Raw genomic sequence first — 18,094 nt, 5'->3', positions numbered from 1 at the left:
ACCGAAATTAAGCAATAAAGTTCAAGAACTGTCTCTAACTTAAAAAGATTAAAATTCGATTTTGTCTCTAACTTGAACAACTTCATAAAAATCGAATTTCAAAAAGGAATAAGAAATTTCAAGAACGATAGAACATACAAAGATTCACAACCATATTATCAGAAATCAATTTCATCTCTAACAATTGATTATGAAAGACTAAAACTTCGAATTTATCACGATTGAGAAAGAAATCCAAATGAGGTTGTGACTGTAACCCTCGATTCAAGGCTCTAGGTCAGATTCTAAAATTAAATCAAATAACCTGATTAACTTCACATTGGTGCTATATCAGAAAAAGGAAATCGACAACTAGAAGGGAAATAATAGAGTTTCTCGTTTTCTGAAATCGTGAAAAGAACGAGACACAATCAGTCTCTCAATTCTAAAATAACATTTGATTCACTAATGGTTGTTGTTGACGAATTCAGAAAATCAAAAAAAGAATGAGAAGTAATCGATTAACTTGAAATCTTGAATAAGAAATATAAGAATGATCGTGAACTCTTGTGTTTGGAGAACTCATCGTTTGGATTTTCCATAAAAATTTGTCAGTTGAAGAGTTACGACACCTTGGAAGTTGGACGCACGCTAGGTAAGTCTTGTTCCCTCCCACACTCCATCTTTTGGATTAGTGGCTGATTAGAGTATTAGGCTTTGAACAACTAGTCCAACAGGCTAAAAAGTAATGGGTTGTTAATATATATCCAATATAACAAGTTAAAAATTGGGTCCCTTTGGCATTTGGGGGCCCGGGGCGGTCACCCAACTTGCCCAGGCCCATGGGCCAGCCCTACCTAAGGCCTTATGAGAATTGATCTTCGGGCCACGATCCCGAACTATGGAACAACTCGAAACAGAGTGTTACAATCAACATATAATTCTATGAAAATTTGATACAACTTTTCATGACATTTAATAAGCATATACTAAGTTTGTTGTACATACACATTCATATGTGAATATTATGTGGTACATTTAGATTATGCATTTTATCAAACAATTTGTATGCATACAAGTTACTTTTCTAAAAAAAAAGATCTTAATTTAATATGTATTTCACCACGTTGAAGAAAAGAAGAAAGATTGAACAATTTGTTGAACATATTTCATGAAAATCGTAATTAAGTATTGTATTTGCATCATTTTTCTAAGAACCGATACACTACAATCTTCAAAATAACTCACATTTAACAATCGGTTCATTATGTGTTTCATTTTATACTAATTGATGAAGAATATCTTAATCAAGTTCAGATTTTAGGTGTGAATTAGTCGAAATCACAGGAGAGTAGTTGATATCTTGCAGATATGATAATAGAGGATAAGATACGATCGATGCTAACCTAGATTCAGATATAAGATTCCAAGTTACAAAAGTACCCCTCACCAATAAAAATAAAAAGCACATTTTTTTTTTTAGAATTAGTAGCTGAGATTTGTTCTCACATTCTCAAACCCGTTAGTTGTTCTCATTTGAACCTAAATCATATATGCAATTCCATAATTTTATATGATACATATTATTTGAAATAACAAGTAACACACGTTTAGCAAAAAGTTAAAGAAAAAAGTGGTTACATCTTCAACAATTTACGTAAAATAAAAGGAAACTTGACGTGGTTCACCTGTTAATACCAATTTTGGTAGTTCAAATATTAATAGTATTTCATTAGAAGATGTTGAATTTAAACATTTAACAAATTTGTGTAAATGCTATTTTTGATTTGGTACTATACTTAGCTTTGTCACTAATCACACGACATACTTCCCATGCTAATTCTACATTATATACGACTCACATAACTCAACTTGCGTACGAATCACTTGATATAATTTCAAAACATTGGCGATATATTACTTGATAAAACTCATATCTCTTGGAATAAGCACATTATGAACATCTAAAGTATATTAACATTAAAATTTAAACACCGGTGAAATATATAATTAATTGAAACGATATAAGCAATTATAGCTTTCATGATGTTGACCGATCAATCATAAATTTCTTAAATATTTGGATTTAAAGTTCTTCAATGCCAAATTTGTGGCCTTATGGTATGTATATCACAGCAACGGTTGTTGTTTCCTACCACCTTAAGCTCCATCTCCTTCTACATCACCACAATCTTCTTTTATACCAACAATAGTATCCATTTGACGTGTTGTTTTGTGTTCTTATGACATTCATTGCACCACTTAGCCATAAAACCTCATCGAGATGGCGTGCACGGTAGTGGTGCACCTTCCATCCGGCCATGAAACCTCATCGTTGTATGTATACCAAACGACCTAACCATCCAACGAAGCGGCGATGAAGACATATCTTCCGATGTGATATATGATTTAATATTCTCAACATAATTCGAATTTTGATAAAATGTTTTTTTTTCACAATATAGAAAATAGTTAGTAAAATATATAAGACATAATTTCATGAATGATCTTTATGTTTTCATATATATATATATATATATATATATATATATATATATATATATATATATATATATATATATATATATATATATATAAAAGATCAAATAAGAATACCAAAAAGGTTGAGAACGTGAAAACAAAATATATTTATTTGTGATTCCATGTATTAATTTGTGGAGAAATGATAATTTTTTACGCCTTTAATTTCAATTGAAGAGAAAAAGCATATTCATGTTGATTGTGCGTAAAAATTTATCATTTCTCCACAAATGAATACATGGAATCACAAATTAATATAAATGTTCTTGCGTTCTCAACATTTTATGTGTTCTCATTTGATCATTTCCCTATATATATATATATATATATATATATATATATATATATATATATATATATATATATATATATATATATATATATATATATATATATATATATAACACTAGTGGAAGATGGTGCCCATAGCCACAATAATTAAGTTGGTAATATTACTATCGATAGCAATGTTCTTTCAAGTTAAAAGCAAGAACAAAAATGAATGATATTAAATTATATGGTTTAATTTGTTAATCAATTGATTTTTTAATTGATTAAATGAAGCATGGAAAATTGGAATGTTCTAGATACATGATTTGAATATTAGATAATTATTACCAAAGTTACATATAATTATACCAAGACCAGATAATTATCTGTTAGGGTTTGAATCTTCCCCCTGTAAATAGAGAAACATAAACCCATATTTGAGTACTAGAGAAATTAGTTTAAACCCTCAGAAATTTAGTGGTGCTCTCCAGATTTCGAAATAAGCTAAAACCTACTTTCAGTTTGAGTGATTTCCAGCTTGTTGTTTGTTTTTTGGGTACGATCACAAAATAAAGATTCTTCTTTGGATCCTCCCAAGTCCAATTGACGAAGTCTCAGAAATCGAAGATCACAAAAGTATCATTTCTTTCCTTATTGTTTTTCTTAATTAGGTTGCCTAGATATGATTGGATATGATTCCTCTCTTGGGTTCATGAGTTATGTTTTTGATTATTTGTATGCTTCATATATCATCCCAAAACATATCCAATGAGAAGAAAAGGTAACATGTCTAAGAAAACATAATACTTTAAAGGGTAAATTACACCAATCATCCCTCGTGCATATGCCAGAAAGCGTGTTCAGTCCCTATTTTCAAAAATTAACTCGGACCGTCCCTCGTTTGCTTAAAACTTGCATGCTTCGTCCCTCTGGACATAAAAAGACCATTTTGCCCTTATTTATTTCTTTTTTATATGTTTATTAATTATAAATTATTAATCTATTAAAAAATATTTAATTAAATATAAACATCATCTCCATTATTGAATAAATGTCAAAATTCTTCCCGGTTCTTTCTCAACTTCAGCTACCACCACTTATCATCACCTATGACCACCGTCAACCACCACTTATCACCACCAGAAACCACCACTTTTCACTCCTATTTCTCTCCCACCACCTATTTTGGAAGATGTGTCTTATGTCCGATCACCCCCTAAATTTAATAAACAAGAACATGAAATCAAAGCTAACTAAACCCTAAACCTGAAGATCAAACTATAAACCTGTAAATAGAAACTCACGAGTTGTAGTATAAGAAAGAGGATTCAAAATCAAACGCATTGGCGGTCACCCCAAACCCCGCTGCTATCGAAGAACCTCAGATCGATGATGCTAACCACCAAAAAACGTGAAGAATCGGACCTCCGACAACCACCCCATCATCATGCACACTTTATTTCTTATGTTACTGATCCCCAAACAGGAGGTGGAGCTCGATCAGAAACCCTAGGTGGCGGATCAAAACCCTAGGCGGCGGCAACGTCTCCATCTCTATGTAGAACCCGTCGGAAACAGAGAGGGGACCGCCGAGAGTCTTGGTCCATACAGAGAGGAGATCACCAGAGTCATTATGATGAGTCTATTTCATCTAAACAAGACATCGAACAAGCAACAATTACAACAAAATCAAAAACCCCTAACCTTCTTCCGTTAAAGAAGCAGATCGAAGATTAGAATCCGAGAAGAGTTATCGATATGAAATTGATATCCTCGTTTCTGGGGCTGACGGAATTGGCTGGAGATGGTGATAAATGGAGAGAAAGGTTCACCGGAGGTGGAGACGATGGTGGTGGCCGACGATTTGTGTCTGCACTTTCCCTCTCATCGTATATGTGTGTTTATTTCTGATTAAAAGTGTGGGGAAAGTGAAGGTTTTTTTTTTTTTTTTTTTTTTTTTAAATCTAATAATAATAAGGGTAAAAATAAATTAATTATAAAATAAAAACACAAGGGTATTATCGTCATTTCAATTCTGGAACGGACTAAGTTCGCAATAAAATCACCTTTGAGGGATGAAGCGTGCAAGTTGAAACCAAACGAGGGACGGTCCGAGTTAATTTTTGAAAATAGGGACTAAACACATTTTCTGACATATGCACGAGGGACGATTGGTGTAATTTACCCTACTTTAAAAAAATGATGCTAACATCTAACATGTTCGAGAACAAAAGAAAATACAATGTGAAATCAAATTCAAATTAAAACATAATACTTTCAAAAAAAAAAATCCAAACTAATAGGTCTAAGAACGCAAACTAACCTATTTTTTTGCATGCATCCAAACATCATCAATCAATTCTTGATGAACTCTTATGAGAACATAATCTCTTACTTTTGGATTATGAAATTACATCAAATAGTTTAACCTTTTTTTTTCTTGATAATATTTGTCTCACCACTCATCTATGTGGTAGACATCAACGACTTTGGACTTTAAAAAATACCTATCAAAATTTGAAGAGGAATCGTCCGAATTTACTCGACGAAGACAACTTCTCTTAGGTGCGCAAAGCCATGACAAGGGTACAATGTTGGATAACGAACCTTTGTTAAATATAAACATGATGGCGTTTTATGTGTAGTAAGATTCTTTGAAATCCGTTTCTTTGTCCGGAATCTTCGACCCTATTGACTTTCTAAAACTTCATTATTGTTCTTGAAGGATTTGCGATAGGGGCAAGGGTTTCGATAGGTGGAGGAGGTGGGTATTATTTTTACTTTTTATATGGGGGAATTTTTTTTATTATTATTTTTTATTTTATAAAAAGAATAAAATCTGGGGATGAGGTAAATAAAGATGAAGGGGAAGAAAGAGTGAGACAAAAAGAAAGATATAGTGCATATTAGTGATTTAGGAGCACATGTACGGTTTATATGCTTTTTAAGTCGGTAAGTTTTTAATTGTATTCAATTGAAAAAATATTTTTTTTTGGTTTTGTTATACCATTTTATCATCACATCAAATTGGGTATGTCCCTGTAAAAACATAATCAATAGTATAATAAAATCACAAAAATATAGTTGGTTAATGATATATTGGGTGTGTTCGGCAAAATTAGCTGGTAACTGGTGGCTTGTAGCGAGTAGCAAGTAACTTGTAGCATTTTGTTAAACGCTACATGAAGTAGCATTTAGATTTGGAACGTTTTGTTTAAACTAAACGCTAGAAGCTTGTAGTGCCGAACGAAGTTTTCTGTTCAAAACAGAGCGTTTTGTCAAACGCTAGAAGTTAGGAGTTTTCAAACGCTCTCAAACGTTCCGTGCCGAACACACCCATTAAGGATGAACATGAGACGAAATTGGTACCAAAGTGAGATACCCGAGTATCGAATTGGGTGGAAAGTTGATACTGAGCACCAAACTAAACTAACATACTGATATCGATACTGGAAATGATAATGATCGATACTGACGGTGCCGAATATTAAATTTTATGATTTTAAAGTACCAAATAATGTCTTATATTAACATAAAATAAGGTTTATTATCAATTCACTTCGAATACTTTTACTCACCCCTAAACATACATTTTGGAAGAATTAAAAGTTTACCGAGTTAAAATCACATAAAATGTTTTTGTTTGTGTTGGTTGTTCTATGCCAATATTCCGACAGCATGAATATTTAATTTTAAATTTATAATTAAATTGATTAAACATTTTTAATTTTTAATGCGAAAATCCCAATTGTCACCCACAAAATTCAATGCGTCTTGAGTTCTAAGAGCTTTTCCAGATTGAATCTGGTTTCTTTCACGTCCGAATTCATCCTCATCTTCCATGTTTCTCTCGGATTTCATGGGCGTTGACTATTTACCGTTGGACCTTCATAAAGCAAAGGCCTCCAGGGCTCCAACTCTCCCACCTCCACCACCTTTCTCCTCTTTTGACTCCAATGCATACGCCCAAATCTGCACGAAACTTCGCATGCATATCACATACTCATTACTTTATCAATTGAAACACCCATCAGTCTGATTCGAGAATCTAATTTGAACTTTTGGTTGGGAAGTCATAGCAGCCGGTGGGTGAAAAGAGCGAGAGACATAGAACCATATTTGAAGCGTTGCTTAGGGTTCATTGCCAACCCACTTGGGAAAAAGTGTTTTCTGTTTCTGATAGATACATTGAACCTGGATGGTATTTGAGGCTTGAAGGTGTTCTGCGTAATTGGTAAAGTATTTCTTTTCAATTGTTTATGTTGTTGCGGTTTCTCGATAATTATTCTATTATTCTTGAACCATCAAGTGTGCTGTGAGAAAAGTATGATTGTTTATTATTATAGGATTTCTAACTTTCTAGGCTTATAATCATGTGAACGCCACTGATTTTGGACTTTTTTTTTGCTTAATTTGGTACTATTGTCAACTTTAGACTTTTAAAGTTGATAGAGTTAGGTTCTCACTTCGAAATTTGATATAAGATCATGCTGTTAAGCAACAGTTGTTGATAACTATGATGAGCTATGAAAAAAGGTTTCTAGAATTGATATACATAGTGTAAATTTTGAATCAGCAATGAGTAACAGGTAAGTGGGGGACTCCTTTAGATAATAGATACTATAGATGTATTGGTGAATCCACTATCAGTGGTGTTCATGGAAGGCATATGTATGATTGGAGGAAAGTAGGTATGAAATGAAGTTTGCTTCCTCTTCACTCATGTCAATTTGTGCACCCATGCATTATATGCATGTACATTATGCATGAACATGTTGCATGTATAAAAACAAGTATTATTAATTTGTGCACAATGTTGCTGTAATTTGAACAAGTTAAAACGGGTTTATTTGATTTCATTAAGTTTTCTTTTATATTTGAGTCAGTTATTGGTCACTATAATTATCAACATGCATCACTTATTAAAGATGAAGTAAATAAAAGAAAATATACCCTCAGCTCTTATGCCAATGAGGCCAATGACTACCTGATTTACATCTTAGTGATTGCAGGAAAAATAACCCTTTAATGAAAGAATATATTCTGCAAAATTGTCTCTTTCCATTGCAGAAACTGATTTGCCTTTATTTATGACACTGAATTTATCTTGTAACTTTTAACGGTTGTTATGAGAGGGAATAAACAAGGAGACCAAAAGAGAAGAAAAAAAGCCGATTTTGGATTTGGATAATAGTTCTTTGAACTTGTTCCACTAATACACTATTCATATTCTTTGAGTTCATAACTAAAGAAGACATTGACACTTGTCGATTTGTCACAACTAAAAATGTTCCTTAATGGTCACTTTCAAGAGCATTATTTGACCAAAAAGGTCCAACTGTGAATCCTAAAGGCTAGTTATGTCTTTCACCTTTTTACATGGGAAGTTGCTGAGAAACAATGTGTGGACTATAACAAATTGTGTTCCGCAAACTCCATTGCATGACCTATTTAAGCTTAACGTTCCCCATATTCTTCAATAACTTTCTTTAGTCTGCTATTCTTCAGTATGCATGCATATCCCCTTAATTCTAAGAACAGATTATCTCTTGTATATCTGATAAAGTTCCAATTTTGACACTCTTCTTGTTTGGTGAAACACAGGTGAGTTTGTTAAATTAAGTATAATCTACAATGGCTCATCAAGATAAGGATCATGAAACAAAGGACACGGAGACAAGAACTTTTATCCCCTCACAGAATGTACCTTACATTCACAAAGTTGGAATACCCCCAAAACAAGGTCTCTTGAAGGAATTCAAAACCACTGTGAAAGAAACGTTTTTTTCAGATGATCCTCTACGCCCTTTTAAAGATCAACCAAAATCCAGACAATTTATGCTTGGCCTTCAAGCAGTATTCCCAATTCTTGAATGGGGTAGAAATTATAATCTCAAAAAGTTTAGAGGAGACCTTATTGCAGGACTCACCATTGCAAGTCTTTGTATTCCTCAGGTACTAATACTATATGTTTTTCTCATATATATTTTAAAACATGAACAACATTTTAACATTCATATTTGATACTATATTCCAGGACATTGGATACTCAAGACTTGCAAATTTACCTCCTCAGTTTGGACTATGTAAGTTTTTTTTTTTTTCTTTGTGTAATTTGATTTCTTGATAATGAGTCTGATTTTTTGTTTTGACTTTTTGTAGACTCAAGCTTTGTACCCCCTTTGATTTATGCATTTATGGGTAGTTCAAGAGATATAGCCATTGGACCAGTTGCAGTGGTGTCTCTCTTATTAGGGACACTTCTTCAAAATGAATTTGATCCTGTGAATGATGCACTTGAGTATCGTAGGCTTGCGTTTACAGCTACATTTTTTGCAGGAATTACCCAAGCTACCCTTGGAGTTCTCAGGTAAACCAATGATCAAAAACATGAGTTTGATTATATTTGATAATTGATAGTATAAGTCATCTGAAAATGGACTTCTTTTTGGGGATCAGATTAGGGTTCCTAATCGACTTCCTATCACATGCTGCTGTTGTTGGATTTATGGGTGGAGCTGCCATCACTATCGCCCTTCAACAACTCAAGGGCTTTCTTGGAATAAAACATTTCACAAAGAAAACCGATATTATTTCTGTAATGAAATCAGTTTTCGGGTCCATTGATCATGGGGTGAGCTCTTTTATCTCTCACTATCATGCAACATACTTATAAGTTATTAGTTATAAATCCCATATGAACAATTTTTTCTTGTAAATACTGCAGTGGAATTGGCAAACAATAGTGATTGGAGCAAGTTTTCTAGCTTTCTTACTCTCTGCTAAGTACCTTGTAAGCATTCATGAGTCCTAAAACCGTAAATAATTTGAAATTTTTGTAAATCTAATGTAATTTTACTCACAGAGTAAAAAGAATAAGAAGCTGTTTTGGGTGTCTGCAATTGCACCATTAATCTCAGTTATCTTGTCTACTTTATTCGTGTACATCACACATGCAGAGAAACAAGGTGTTGCAATTGTAAGTACTTTTACTTTCATTTCCTTATTTTACAAATGTTTTATTATTTTAATAAAGTTTAATTCTTTTAGTTTCTGTGATTCTTACAGGTGAAACATATAGAGAAAGGAATCAACCCTCCATCTGTAAATGAGATTTATTTCTCGGGTGAAAATCTTTTAAAAGGGTTTCGGATTGGTATAGTGGCTGGCATGATAGCATTAACGGTATGTGTTCCTTTCATTGATTAGAGGGGCATTTTTGTCTTTTCCTTCTCACCAATTTTTCTTTTGTTGATGCATCAGGAAGCTGTTGCTATTGGAAGAACTTTTGCTTCAATGAAAGACTACCAAGTAGATGGGAACAAAGAAATGATAGCATTAGGAACAATGAATGTTGTAGGCTCAATGACATCATGCTATGTTGCAACAGGTATAAATATTATACCAAAAAACAAAAAGAAACAATCTTTATTAGTTTCTAGTGATTTAAATTTGATCTATATTTTTTTCCTTGTGTTATGTTTTTGACTTTTTTCAGGTTCTTTTTCAAGATCAGCTGTAAATTACATGGCAGGATGCCAAACAGCAGTTTCCAACATCGTGATGTCATTAGTTGTATTTTTAACCTTAAAATTCCTGACACCACTTTTCGAGTACACTCCAAATGCGATCCTATCTTCCATCATCATATCTGCTGTAATTGGTTTAATCGATTATGAAGCTGCAATTTTAATCTGGAAAATCGACAAATTCGATTTTGTTGCTTGTTTGGGAGCTTTTCTTGGTGTGGTTTTCGCATCAGTGGAGATTGGTCTTTTAATTGCTGTAAGAAGAATTAGATCATCAAATGTTCATTTTATATGATTCTTTTATATTAGTGGTTGATTTTGATTTTTTGATTTTGTTGATTTAGGTCACGATATCTTTTGCTAAGATTCTTCTTCAAGTTACAAGGCCAAGAACTGCTATTTTGGGAAGGATTCCAATGACAACTGTTTATAGGAACATTCAACAGTATCCGGAAGCAACTAAAGTCCCTGGTGTTTTGATTGTCAGGGTTGATTCTGCTATTTATTTCTCTAATTCCAACTACACTAAAGAAAGGTAACAATATTTTTGTATCATGTAAAAAAAAACATTTAACATGGGCTAAAATGAGTTTTTTTTTTTTTTTTTTTTTTTTTTTGCAGAATATTGAGATGGTTAACCGAGGAAGAAGATCATTTGAGAGCAACATATCAACCAAAAGTCCAATCCTTGATCATCGAGATGTCACGTAAGCTTTTGTTTTTTTGTTTATTAATTTGCAAGAATTGGGTTTTTGTAGCTTATATTTATATATATATTTGTTTGCAGCTGTTACGGATATAGACACTAGTGGAATACATGCATTTGAAGAGTTGTACAGGAGTCTGGTTAAGAGAGATGTTCAGGTGAGCAAACCTTGTGTTTTTTTTTCCCATTTACCCCTCTCTGGATTAATTCAGTTGAGTAAAAAGAAGAGTAATCTTAAAAAAAGTTTGTTGTCTGATGATATGATATAATATGATATGATATGATATGACATGACAGCTTGTTCTTGCAAACCCTGGTCGATTGGTGTTAGACAAGTTATATGCATCGGGTTTCCCTGATCTGATAGGCGAAAACAAGATCTTTCTCACAGTTGCAGATGCTGTTCTCACTTGTGCACCCAAGATCCTTCAACAAGTATGAGCAACCAACTTCACCACATGAAATGAGCATATAGATTTTGTAGATATGAGCTCTAGATATCCATATATACATACATATAAATATATATATTATAACTTAAAACTACAATAACAAGAAGAAAGCATGAAATTTTGGAGGGGAAAACGTTTAGTCAACTGTTAGACATTCAAACTTGTTGTGGATCTGTAAAATGGAGAAAGGTTAAAAGATTGAAGCTCCTAAAACGGGTTTTGGATCTTTTCGGTTCTTTGTTTTAGGAAGCTTGCAAGTTTTAGATGTAACGAATCAATCTGAATCAAGATTTCATGTTTCCTTTGAAGGGGTATTATTGTACTTCAATGGTTGTTTTTTATTATTATGTTTTTACTTTTTTAATGTGGATGGGATTTCTCCAAAGCTCAAAAATTTCAATGCTATTGCGTAGAAGCAAGTTGCTATATCATCATTGTGTTGGATTTGGGAAACTTTACTCTAAAAAAAAAATAAGTTAATGGTTCATATTATTGATATTCTTGTAATTTATATGATTCCAACAAGTCATTTCATTCCATTAAACGGTGAGTAAATACAACAGAATGGGTCATAGTCCCAACTATACAAAACTTGAGGCCTATATATGAAACAAAAAAAAATACATTAATATTCCCCTACAATTTGAACTTTAGAGAAAGACTTGAACATTCAAAATAGACCGAAAATAGATGAGATAAAATGAGATAAAAGAAATATGTTGAAGATATCAACATATTATAAAAGATAATGGAACATAGAGAACACAAACTTCATCGTTAGTCATTGTTATGAACAAAGTGGATGTCAATCTTGATGTGTTTCATGTGATGATATTAAACTATATTCGAAGAAGTATAAATTGCATCCACTTAATCACAAAACAAAATAGTAGCTTTGGAAAATGGAGAGAGAAGCTCACAAAGAAGATTTCATTATGTTCCAACGATCTCATACATAATGATACTATATTCAACATGGGCACTGGAAAGAGAGATCATGGGTTATTACATGGATGACCATGAAAGAAAGATTATCACGTAGATAAATGCAATAGCCTAATGTATTCGAAGGGCGTCCCATAATCAACCTCAAAGTAAACAGTTTATCATAATAGTCTGTTGTCATTCTGAGAGGAAATTTTTTGAAGACCAAGATCCAAAATACCCACAAAATGTGCTTAGGTACCCTAAGTAAGGCTTTCAAGGAATATCATACATAAAGAGACAAATTTGTTGCACAATATATTGGAGACCCGGAACAAGAAGCTTCGAGAAACCTGATGTTTTCTGAATTATATGAAGCCAGTAAGCAAACAGTGAATCCATGGATATTTGAACCCGAGTCTCCAGAAAAAAGCAGTAGGAGGAGCCCGAAGCTCTGACCGCGTGCCTGTTGAAGAATGAGCCGACGACTTATCGAGTAATGTAAGAGCCCAATCAAGACTTAGAAAAAAAGTGTGATCTTAAAGGGGAATATTGGGTCCAAGCTTGACCTAAGTGTCAACAAAGTGAGAGTCAACATGCAATTGGTCAATTAAACATGATCAAGAATGTCAATCACATAGGTAAGTGTTGAATTTGACACTAGTTGTATTTTCTAGATTAAGTTCAAGTTTAATGAGATATTTAATTTATTTGCGGTTAGATATAAAAAGAAAACATGGTAGTTTGGGTTTTTGTAAAATTTGATTTTACGTTTATAATCGATGACATGTGACATAAATCATGGGGAGGGGATGTGAGTGTGTATTTGTAATTTTTTTCCCCGTATAATTTGTACCACCACGTCTCAGTTAGTTGTACATATTGATATTAAGTCTTAGCTGTGACACATATTGTCTCAAGTCTCAACAGATTATAACACTAGTACATAAAGCATTTGTTGATGCAGTTAAAACGATTAATTGATGCGGGTATTGAACTGCACCAAAAAATGTCGCATCAAAAAATACCCTTATTTAATGGTGCGGTTTCAAAACCGCACCAAAAAATAGTCAAAACCACCTAAAAAAACCAAAATCGCACCAAAAAATAGCCAAAACCACCTCAAAAAATAGCTAGCTAAAACTGCACCAATTAACAGGTTCGCCATTGATGCACACCACGCTACTTATGAAGCTTCATTTACTTGTATTTAGGTATGTTCTGTGAGTGTTTTTCAATCAAAGGTTTTATCATATTTTTTTTTCTCCAAAAGGGGTGGTTTCAATCTCTGCAATTTCTTTTTTCTCTACCAATTAATTAAAAATCTGTTCTTGGGAAATCACATTTCATCGATGTTGTTTTCAATTTCTTTTTCACCATCTTAAAACTCACTCTGCAAAAACTTGCTCCATACCCGTTGATTGAAAGTCACTGAAGCAAATATCATAAGTCTTTGGATCACTTTTTGGAGATATATCACGGAAGAAGAGGCATCTGCAGAGACTCAAAACAAAAAACATCGTTAAAACTTAAAATAAAACATCCATTTACAATTAATAAGAGAAAAATGAAAGTACAAATGCTGTTAATGAAAAAAAGATAAACAATTGACATACCTCACATGCGTTTTCAAGCATGGAATCGACAAAACTATATTATGAGAAGAGGTTGCATCTCCAACTTTATATAAAAGAGGGAAGATTGAATGAAAATTTTGAACGTAATTTGGAGGGATCTAGCGCGAAATGAAAAATTCGAATAAAATTTTTGAGAAAAGATTAATGGTGCGGTTCAATATTTTTTTAGTGCGAATTCTTTTTTGGTGCGGTTCATTGTTTTTTAGTGCATTTTTTTTTGGTGCGGTTGTAAATATTTTTTGAGGCGGTTTCCACATGATTTTTTTGGTGCGGTTTCGGGAAACCGCATCAGAAAATGCTTTAATGGTGCGATTTAGGGAAACCGCACTAACAAAGCTATTTTATAGTGCGATTCTTTTATTTTTTAGTAAATTACACGAACGGTCCCTATGGTTTATGGTAATTTGCGTGTTTGGTCCCTAACTTATTTTTTTAACTCGGAAGGTCTCTACCTCTTGTTTTTGTTACGTACTTGGTCCCTGTATTACCTAAAAAGACTATTTTGCCCTTGATTTTTTAATTTATTTAAATAAACACACCCACAATCTCATCCCCTCACCTTACCTTACATACCCCAATATTTTTCTCTATTTAAATAATAGTCTTTTTAGGTAAGACAGGAACCAAACGTGTAACGAAAACAAACAGTAGGGATCAAGCGCGTAACAAAAACAAATAGTAGGGACCTCCCGAGTTAAAAAAATAAGTTAGGGACCAAACACGTAAATTACCCTAAACCATAGGGACCATTCGTATAATTTACTCTTTATTTTTTGATGCTATAACTATTTAATATGGCGGTTTTTAGAAGGGACCACATCAAAAAATAAAAATCACTCGCATTATTAAATGACTTGTGTATTAGTGTATAAAGTGATCATGCAGAGGTTATTGTTAGTGATACATAACATCATGGTCCTGGGGGTCTAAGGCTTTGGGGTTCTATGTAACGAGAGAAACTAGTTACATTATGCATGACAAAAGAACCACAAAACTGATAGTGAAAACTGGACATCAACATTATCACATCGCATTCAACAACGAATAACAAGAGGCGGGGACAAGTCGGATAATTATTTTATTTTTCTTTAAGGGACGGGATCTTAGGACGATTTGATCCCGACCTGTTTCCCGAACCCAAACTTATCATATGTTTTATGTCAACCTCTTTATTTAGTATAAGAAATACTATAATTAGACCAAAAACAACCACGCATAACCATAAAGTGCTGCCCTTAAATTAACAATTGTATAAATCATACAAATGAGTCGCTTGATATCGTAAAAGACAAACCACCCTTTCACCCAATAAATGTCTCAAAATCGACTCACAATTACGGTTAAAACAAAATATGTTTATACACTATAATAAATCTGACAACTCCAATTTAGATACTCGGTCACGAGGCTATTAAATAAGATAAGGTTAAATTATCACTAATCCACGAAAATGACACATACACAAGTGGTATCTGGAATGCATAATAGTAACACAGTCGTTATTCCTTAAATCATAATGTCATCCAAAGAATCAAATTGGTCATGTAACATCCATAGAATGTCATAACGAACCGTTTAGAGTTTAGACCAACAATTATATAAAAAAAATCATAAACCAATTAACTATTGAAAATTGCATAATGTAATAACTAAGAACACAATTTTCTTAGTTTAATTAAACTTTTTTGTAACAAGTGAGATTTAAACGAAAGCCAAGTAACACGTTTTTACAACTTTTGCAAACTTTCCAACCCCGTCTTCAACGCTGTTACGCAAGTTGCGGAAACTTTTCATTGAGTAGATCGGATGGCACATGATTCTAAATGTGACACCGAGTATTTAGGCGCTTTCTCTTAAATTCGGTGTGATCACTAATCACACTCGCTATCTCTTAAAGTATCATCCACGCGCCAATAAAAACCATACACGTACCCAATCGTGGCATACATTCGCTCTTAAAACAGTTGTAACTGCATTAATCATTCCACCGCCACACAGGAACATTTCACGAGTGCCCCATGTGCTCCCCGGCGCACAATAGCATATGCCATCCCAACCCATACCACTACCGTATCACCTCTTTTTCTTCTTCATCTAGGGTCTGTCCATAATAACAAACCACTGCTCTTTACTCTCATTCCATCACACACATTTGCGCAAAAGAAACACACAGTAATGGCGAAATCTGTGTTGATGTTAGCCTTATGTGTACTATTGCCGGCGCTCATCAGCGCTTCACGTCCGATGTCGCGTCCGTTCCTCTTGCAAGGCAGAGTTTACTGCGATACTTGCCGTGCCGGTTTTGAAACCTCCGCCACCACTTACATTCCTCGTAAGTTTACCGATCTCTTTCTCGATCTGCTCTTATTAGCTTTGTATAGTTTTCCGTGAATTTTGTTTTAGAAGGTCTTTGAAATTTATATAAACGAGGCACATATTTGTGAATTGCTTAGTAGATCTGAACTTCGAGTAGCAGTATACGAAAGAAATGGATGAATAATTTGTTTTGCACCGAGTCCATATTCTAATCAAGAATTCGGCGGTGAATAGTGAGGGCTAATTATGTTGAATGTTAAAATAATATAAATTTTCAACTAGGATTTTGTAAATTAATTTTTCTTATTTAATACGTTGATGTCACGTATCATTAAAGCATAATCATGTAGTTATATATCGCAGTTATAATGATACAGTTACAAATTTTCTTATAATAGTCGAGTGATTGGGGAATCCGGGAATCCGTTCTTGGATTGGATTTATACTAGAAGGTTTTCATGATATAAGATGATCCGTAAAAATGGTATATCTGAAGATCTACTAGCAGTATGCAAATGTTAGTCGTTCTTGTTGCTACTTAGACCAGTTATAGAGTAATGCTCCGTGTACAGTTGCCCCTCCGGTTTATTTTTGTTGTTAATAAATAGGGTTGTATGAAATTCTTATACCCCCAAAACAAAAATCAAAATCAACTTATATGTATCATTCAGGTTCATATATAGATTGTATGGTTCTGCTATAATGGGTGATAGTTATCTATCCCAATTAGGATTTGTGATGTGTAAAATGAATTATGTCATTGATCCATGTTTGATCATTTATGTGGATCCTAAAATGCGCATCTGAATTTCATAAGAAATCAATGCACAATAGATTTTTGTATCATTGATCATACAGGCTGATGTATAGTTTTTAGTTAGATTATGTGGTTTGTATGAACACAACCAGGATACTTTTGAATGTGTGCTTCTGATTTACTTGTTTCTACAATAATAGCTACTGAATCTATTATCACGTGTGGCGTTAATAAATTAATATGTTGTTGGTGATGTAGATGCTAAGGTAAGGGTGGAGTGCAAGAACAGGCAACAGAAAGTCCTGTACAGCATGGAGGGAATGACTGATGCAACAGGAACATACCACATCCGTGTGAATGAAGATCATGGTGACGAGACATGTGATGTGGTCCTTGTCAGCAGCCCACTTGGCAACTGCAATAAGGCTGACCCGGGACGTGACCGTGCGCGTGTGGTTCTCACCAGCTACAATGGGATTGTGTCTGACACACGTTTTGCAAATGCAATGGGGTTCATGAAGGATGAGGTCATGTCTGGTTGTACCACACTCCTTCAGTCTCTCATGGAAGAAGATGATTAGAAAAATTGTGTTTCCTAAATTCTTGTTTAGTATGGGTTTTATGAGTAATGGTTGCTTAATACACATTCTATTTTTTTGTTTGTAATGTTGTGGTTGATATAAAGGATTAACAACGAAACATCTTGTTTCGGATGGAATGAGATGTTCATGAATCATGCATATGCAGTGTGTCTTGTTTTGATTTCTATATATGATATGATTGGTGTGTTGATGAGTGTAAACTTACTTTTCTCAAGATGGTAGATAAACAACAAAGAAGGTTGATAAAAATTTACATATAATCCTCATCTTCCATTCCCTGTGCTTGCATTCAGTTCCAACATTAGCAGCTGCAACACTGCCGGCAGAGTTGGTATTAATTTTGATGGTGAAACAAGTAAAGCAGAACCCAACATTCCACTC

The 18,094-nt window shown here is 33.6% G+C and overlaps 2 protein-coding genes across 3 annotated transcripts; both read left to right on the top strand.

Moving 5' to 3' along the window:
* Positions 1–6,549: 6,549 nt before the first annotated feature.
* LOC111909297 (sulfate transporter 1.2) lies at positions 6,550–11,905 on the top strand. 2 transcript variants are annotated; one of them, XM_023905096.3, is made up of 14 exons: positions 6,550–7,024; positions 8,395–8,745; positions 8,828–8,876; positions 8,953–9,160; positions 9,250–9,424; positions 9,518–9,583; positions 9,656–9,769; positions 9,859–9,975; positions 10,054–10,180; positions 10,289–10,575; positions 10,664–10,854; positions 10,941–11,026; positions 11,107–11,183; positions 11,323–11,905. In XM_023905096.3, exons 2-14 carry the CDS (start codon positions 8,425–8,427, stop codon positions 11,464–11,466), a joined length of 1,962 nt encoding a protein of 653 aa, XP_023760864.1. In that variant the 5' UTR covers positions 6,550–7,024; positions 8,395–8,424; the 3' UTR covers positions 11,467–11,905. The 2 variants fall into 2 exon arrangements, with proteins under 2 accessions (XP_023760864.1, XP_023760865.1); XM_023905097.3 differs by lacking the exon at positions 6,550–7,024 and adding an exon at positions 8,147–8,297.
* A 4,208-nt stretch (positions 11,906–16,113) lies between these two features.
* Positions 16,114–17,851, top strand: LOC111909298 (pollen-specific protein C13). The gene is made up of 2 exons (XM_023905098.3): positions 16,114–16,370; positions 17,370–17,851. Exons 1-2 carry the CDS (start codon positions 16,214–16,216, stop codon positions 17,690–17,692), a joined length of 480 nt encoding a protein of 159 aa, XP_023760866.1. The 5' UTR covers positions 16,114–16,213; the 3' UTR covers positions 17,693–17,851.
* Positions 17,852–18,094: the final 243 nt, after the last annotated feature.

This window comes from Lactuca sativa, chromosome 1 (assembly GCF_002870075.4).
Source record: "Lactuca sativa cultivar Salinas chromosome 1, Lsat_Salinas_v11, whole genome shotgun sequence".
Lineage (NCBI taxonomy): Eukaryota > Viridiplantae > Streptophyta > Magnoliopsida > Asterales > Asteraceae > Lactuca > Lactuca sativa.
The sequence above is the reverse complement of the archived record's forward strand: the minus strand, read 5'-3'. Positions and strand labels throughout refer to the sequence as shown.

Coding starts and splice junctions, on each gene's coding strand:
- LOC111909297 (XM_023905096.3), top strand. CDS start 8,425: ATGGCTCATCAAGATAAGGATCATGAAACAAAGGACACGGAGACAAGA. Junction 9,161..9,249: donor GCTACCCTTGGAGTTCTCAG/GTAAACCAATGA, acceptor TTTGGGGATCAG/ATTAGGGTTCCTAATCGACT. Junction 10,576..10,663: donor AGATTGGTCTTTTAATTGCT/GTAAGAAGAATT, acceptor TTGTTGATTTAG/GTCACGATATCTTTTGCTAA.
- LOC111909298 (XM_023905098.3), top strand. CDS start 16,214: ATGGCGAAATCTGTGTTGATGTTAGCCTTATGTGTACTATTGCCGGCG. Junction 16,371..17,369: donor CGCCACCACTTACATTCCTC/GTAAGTTTACCG, acceptor TTGGTGATGTAG/ATGCTAAGGTAAGGGTGGAG.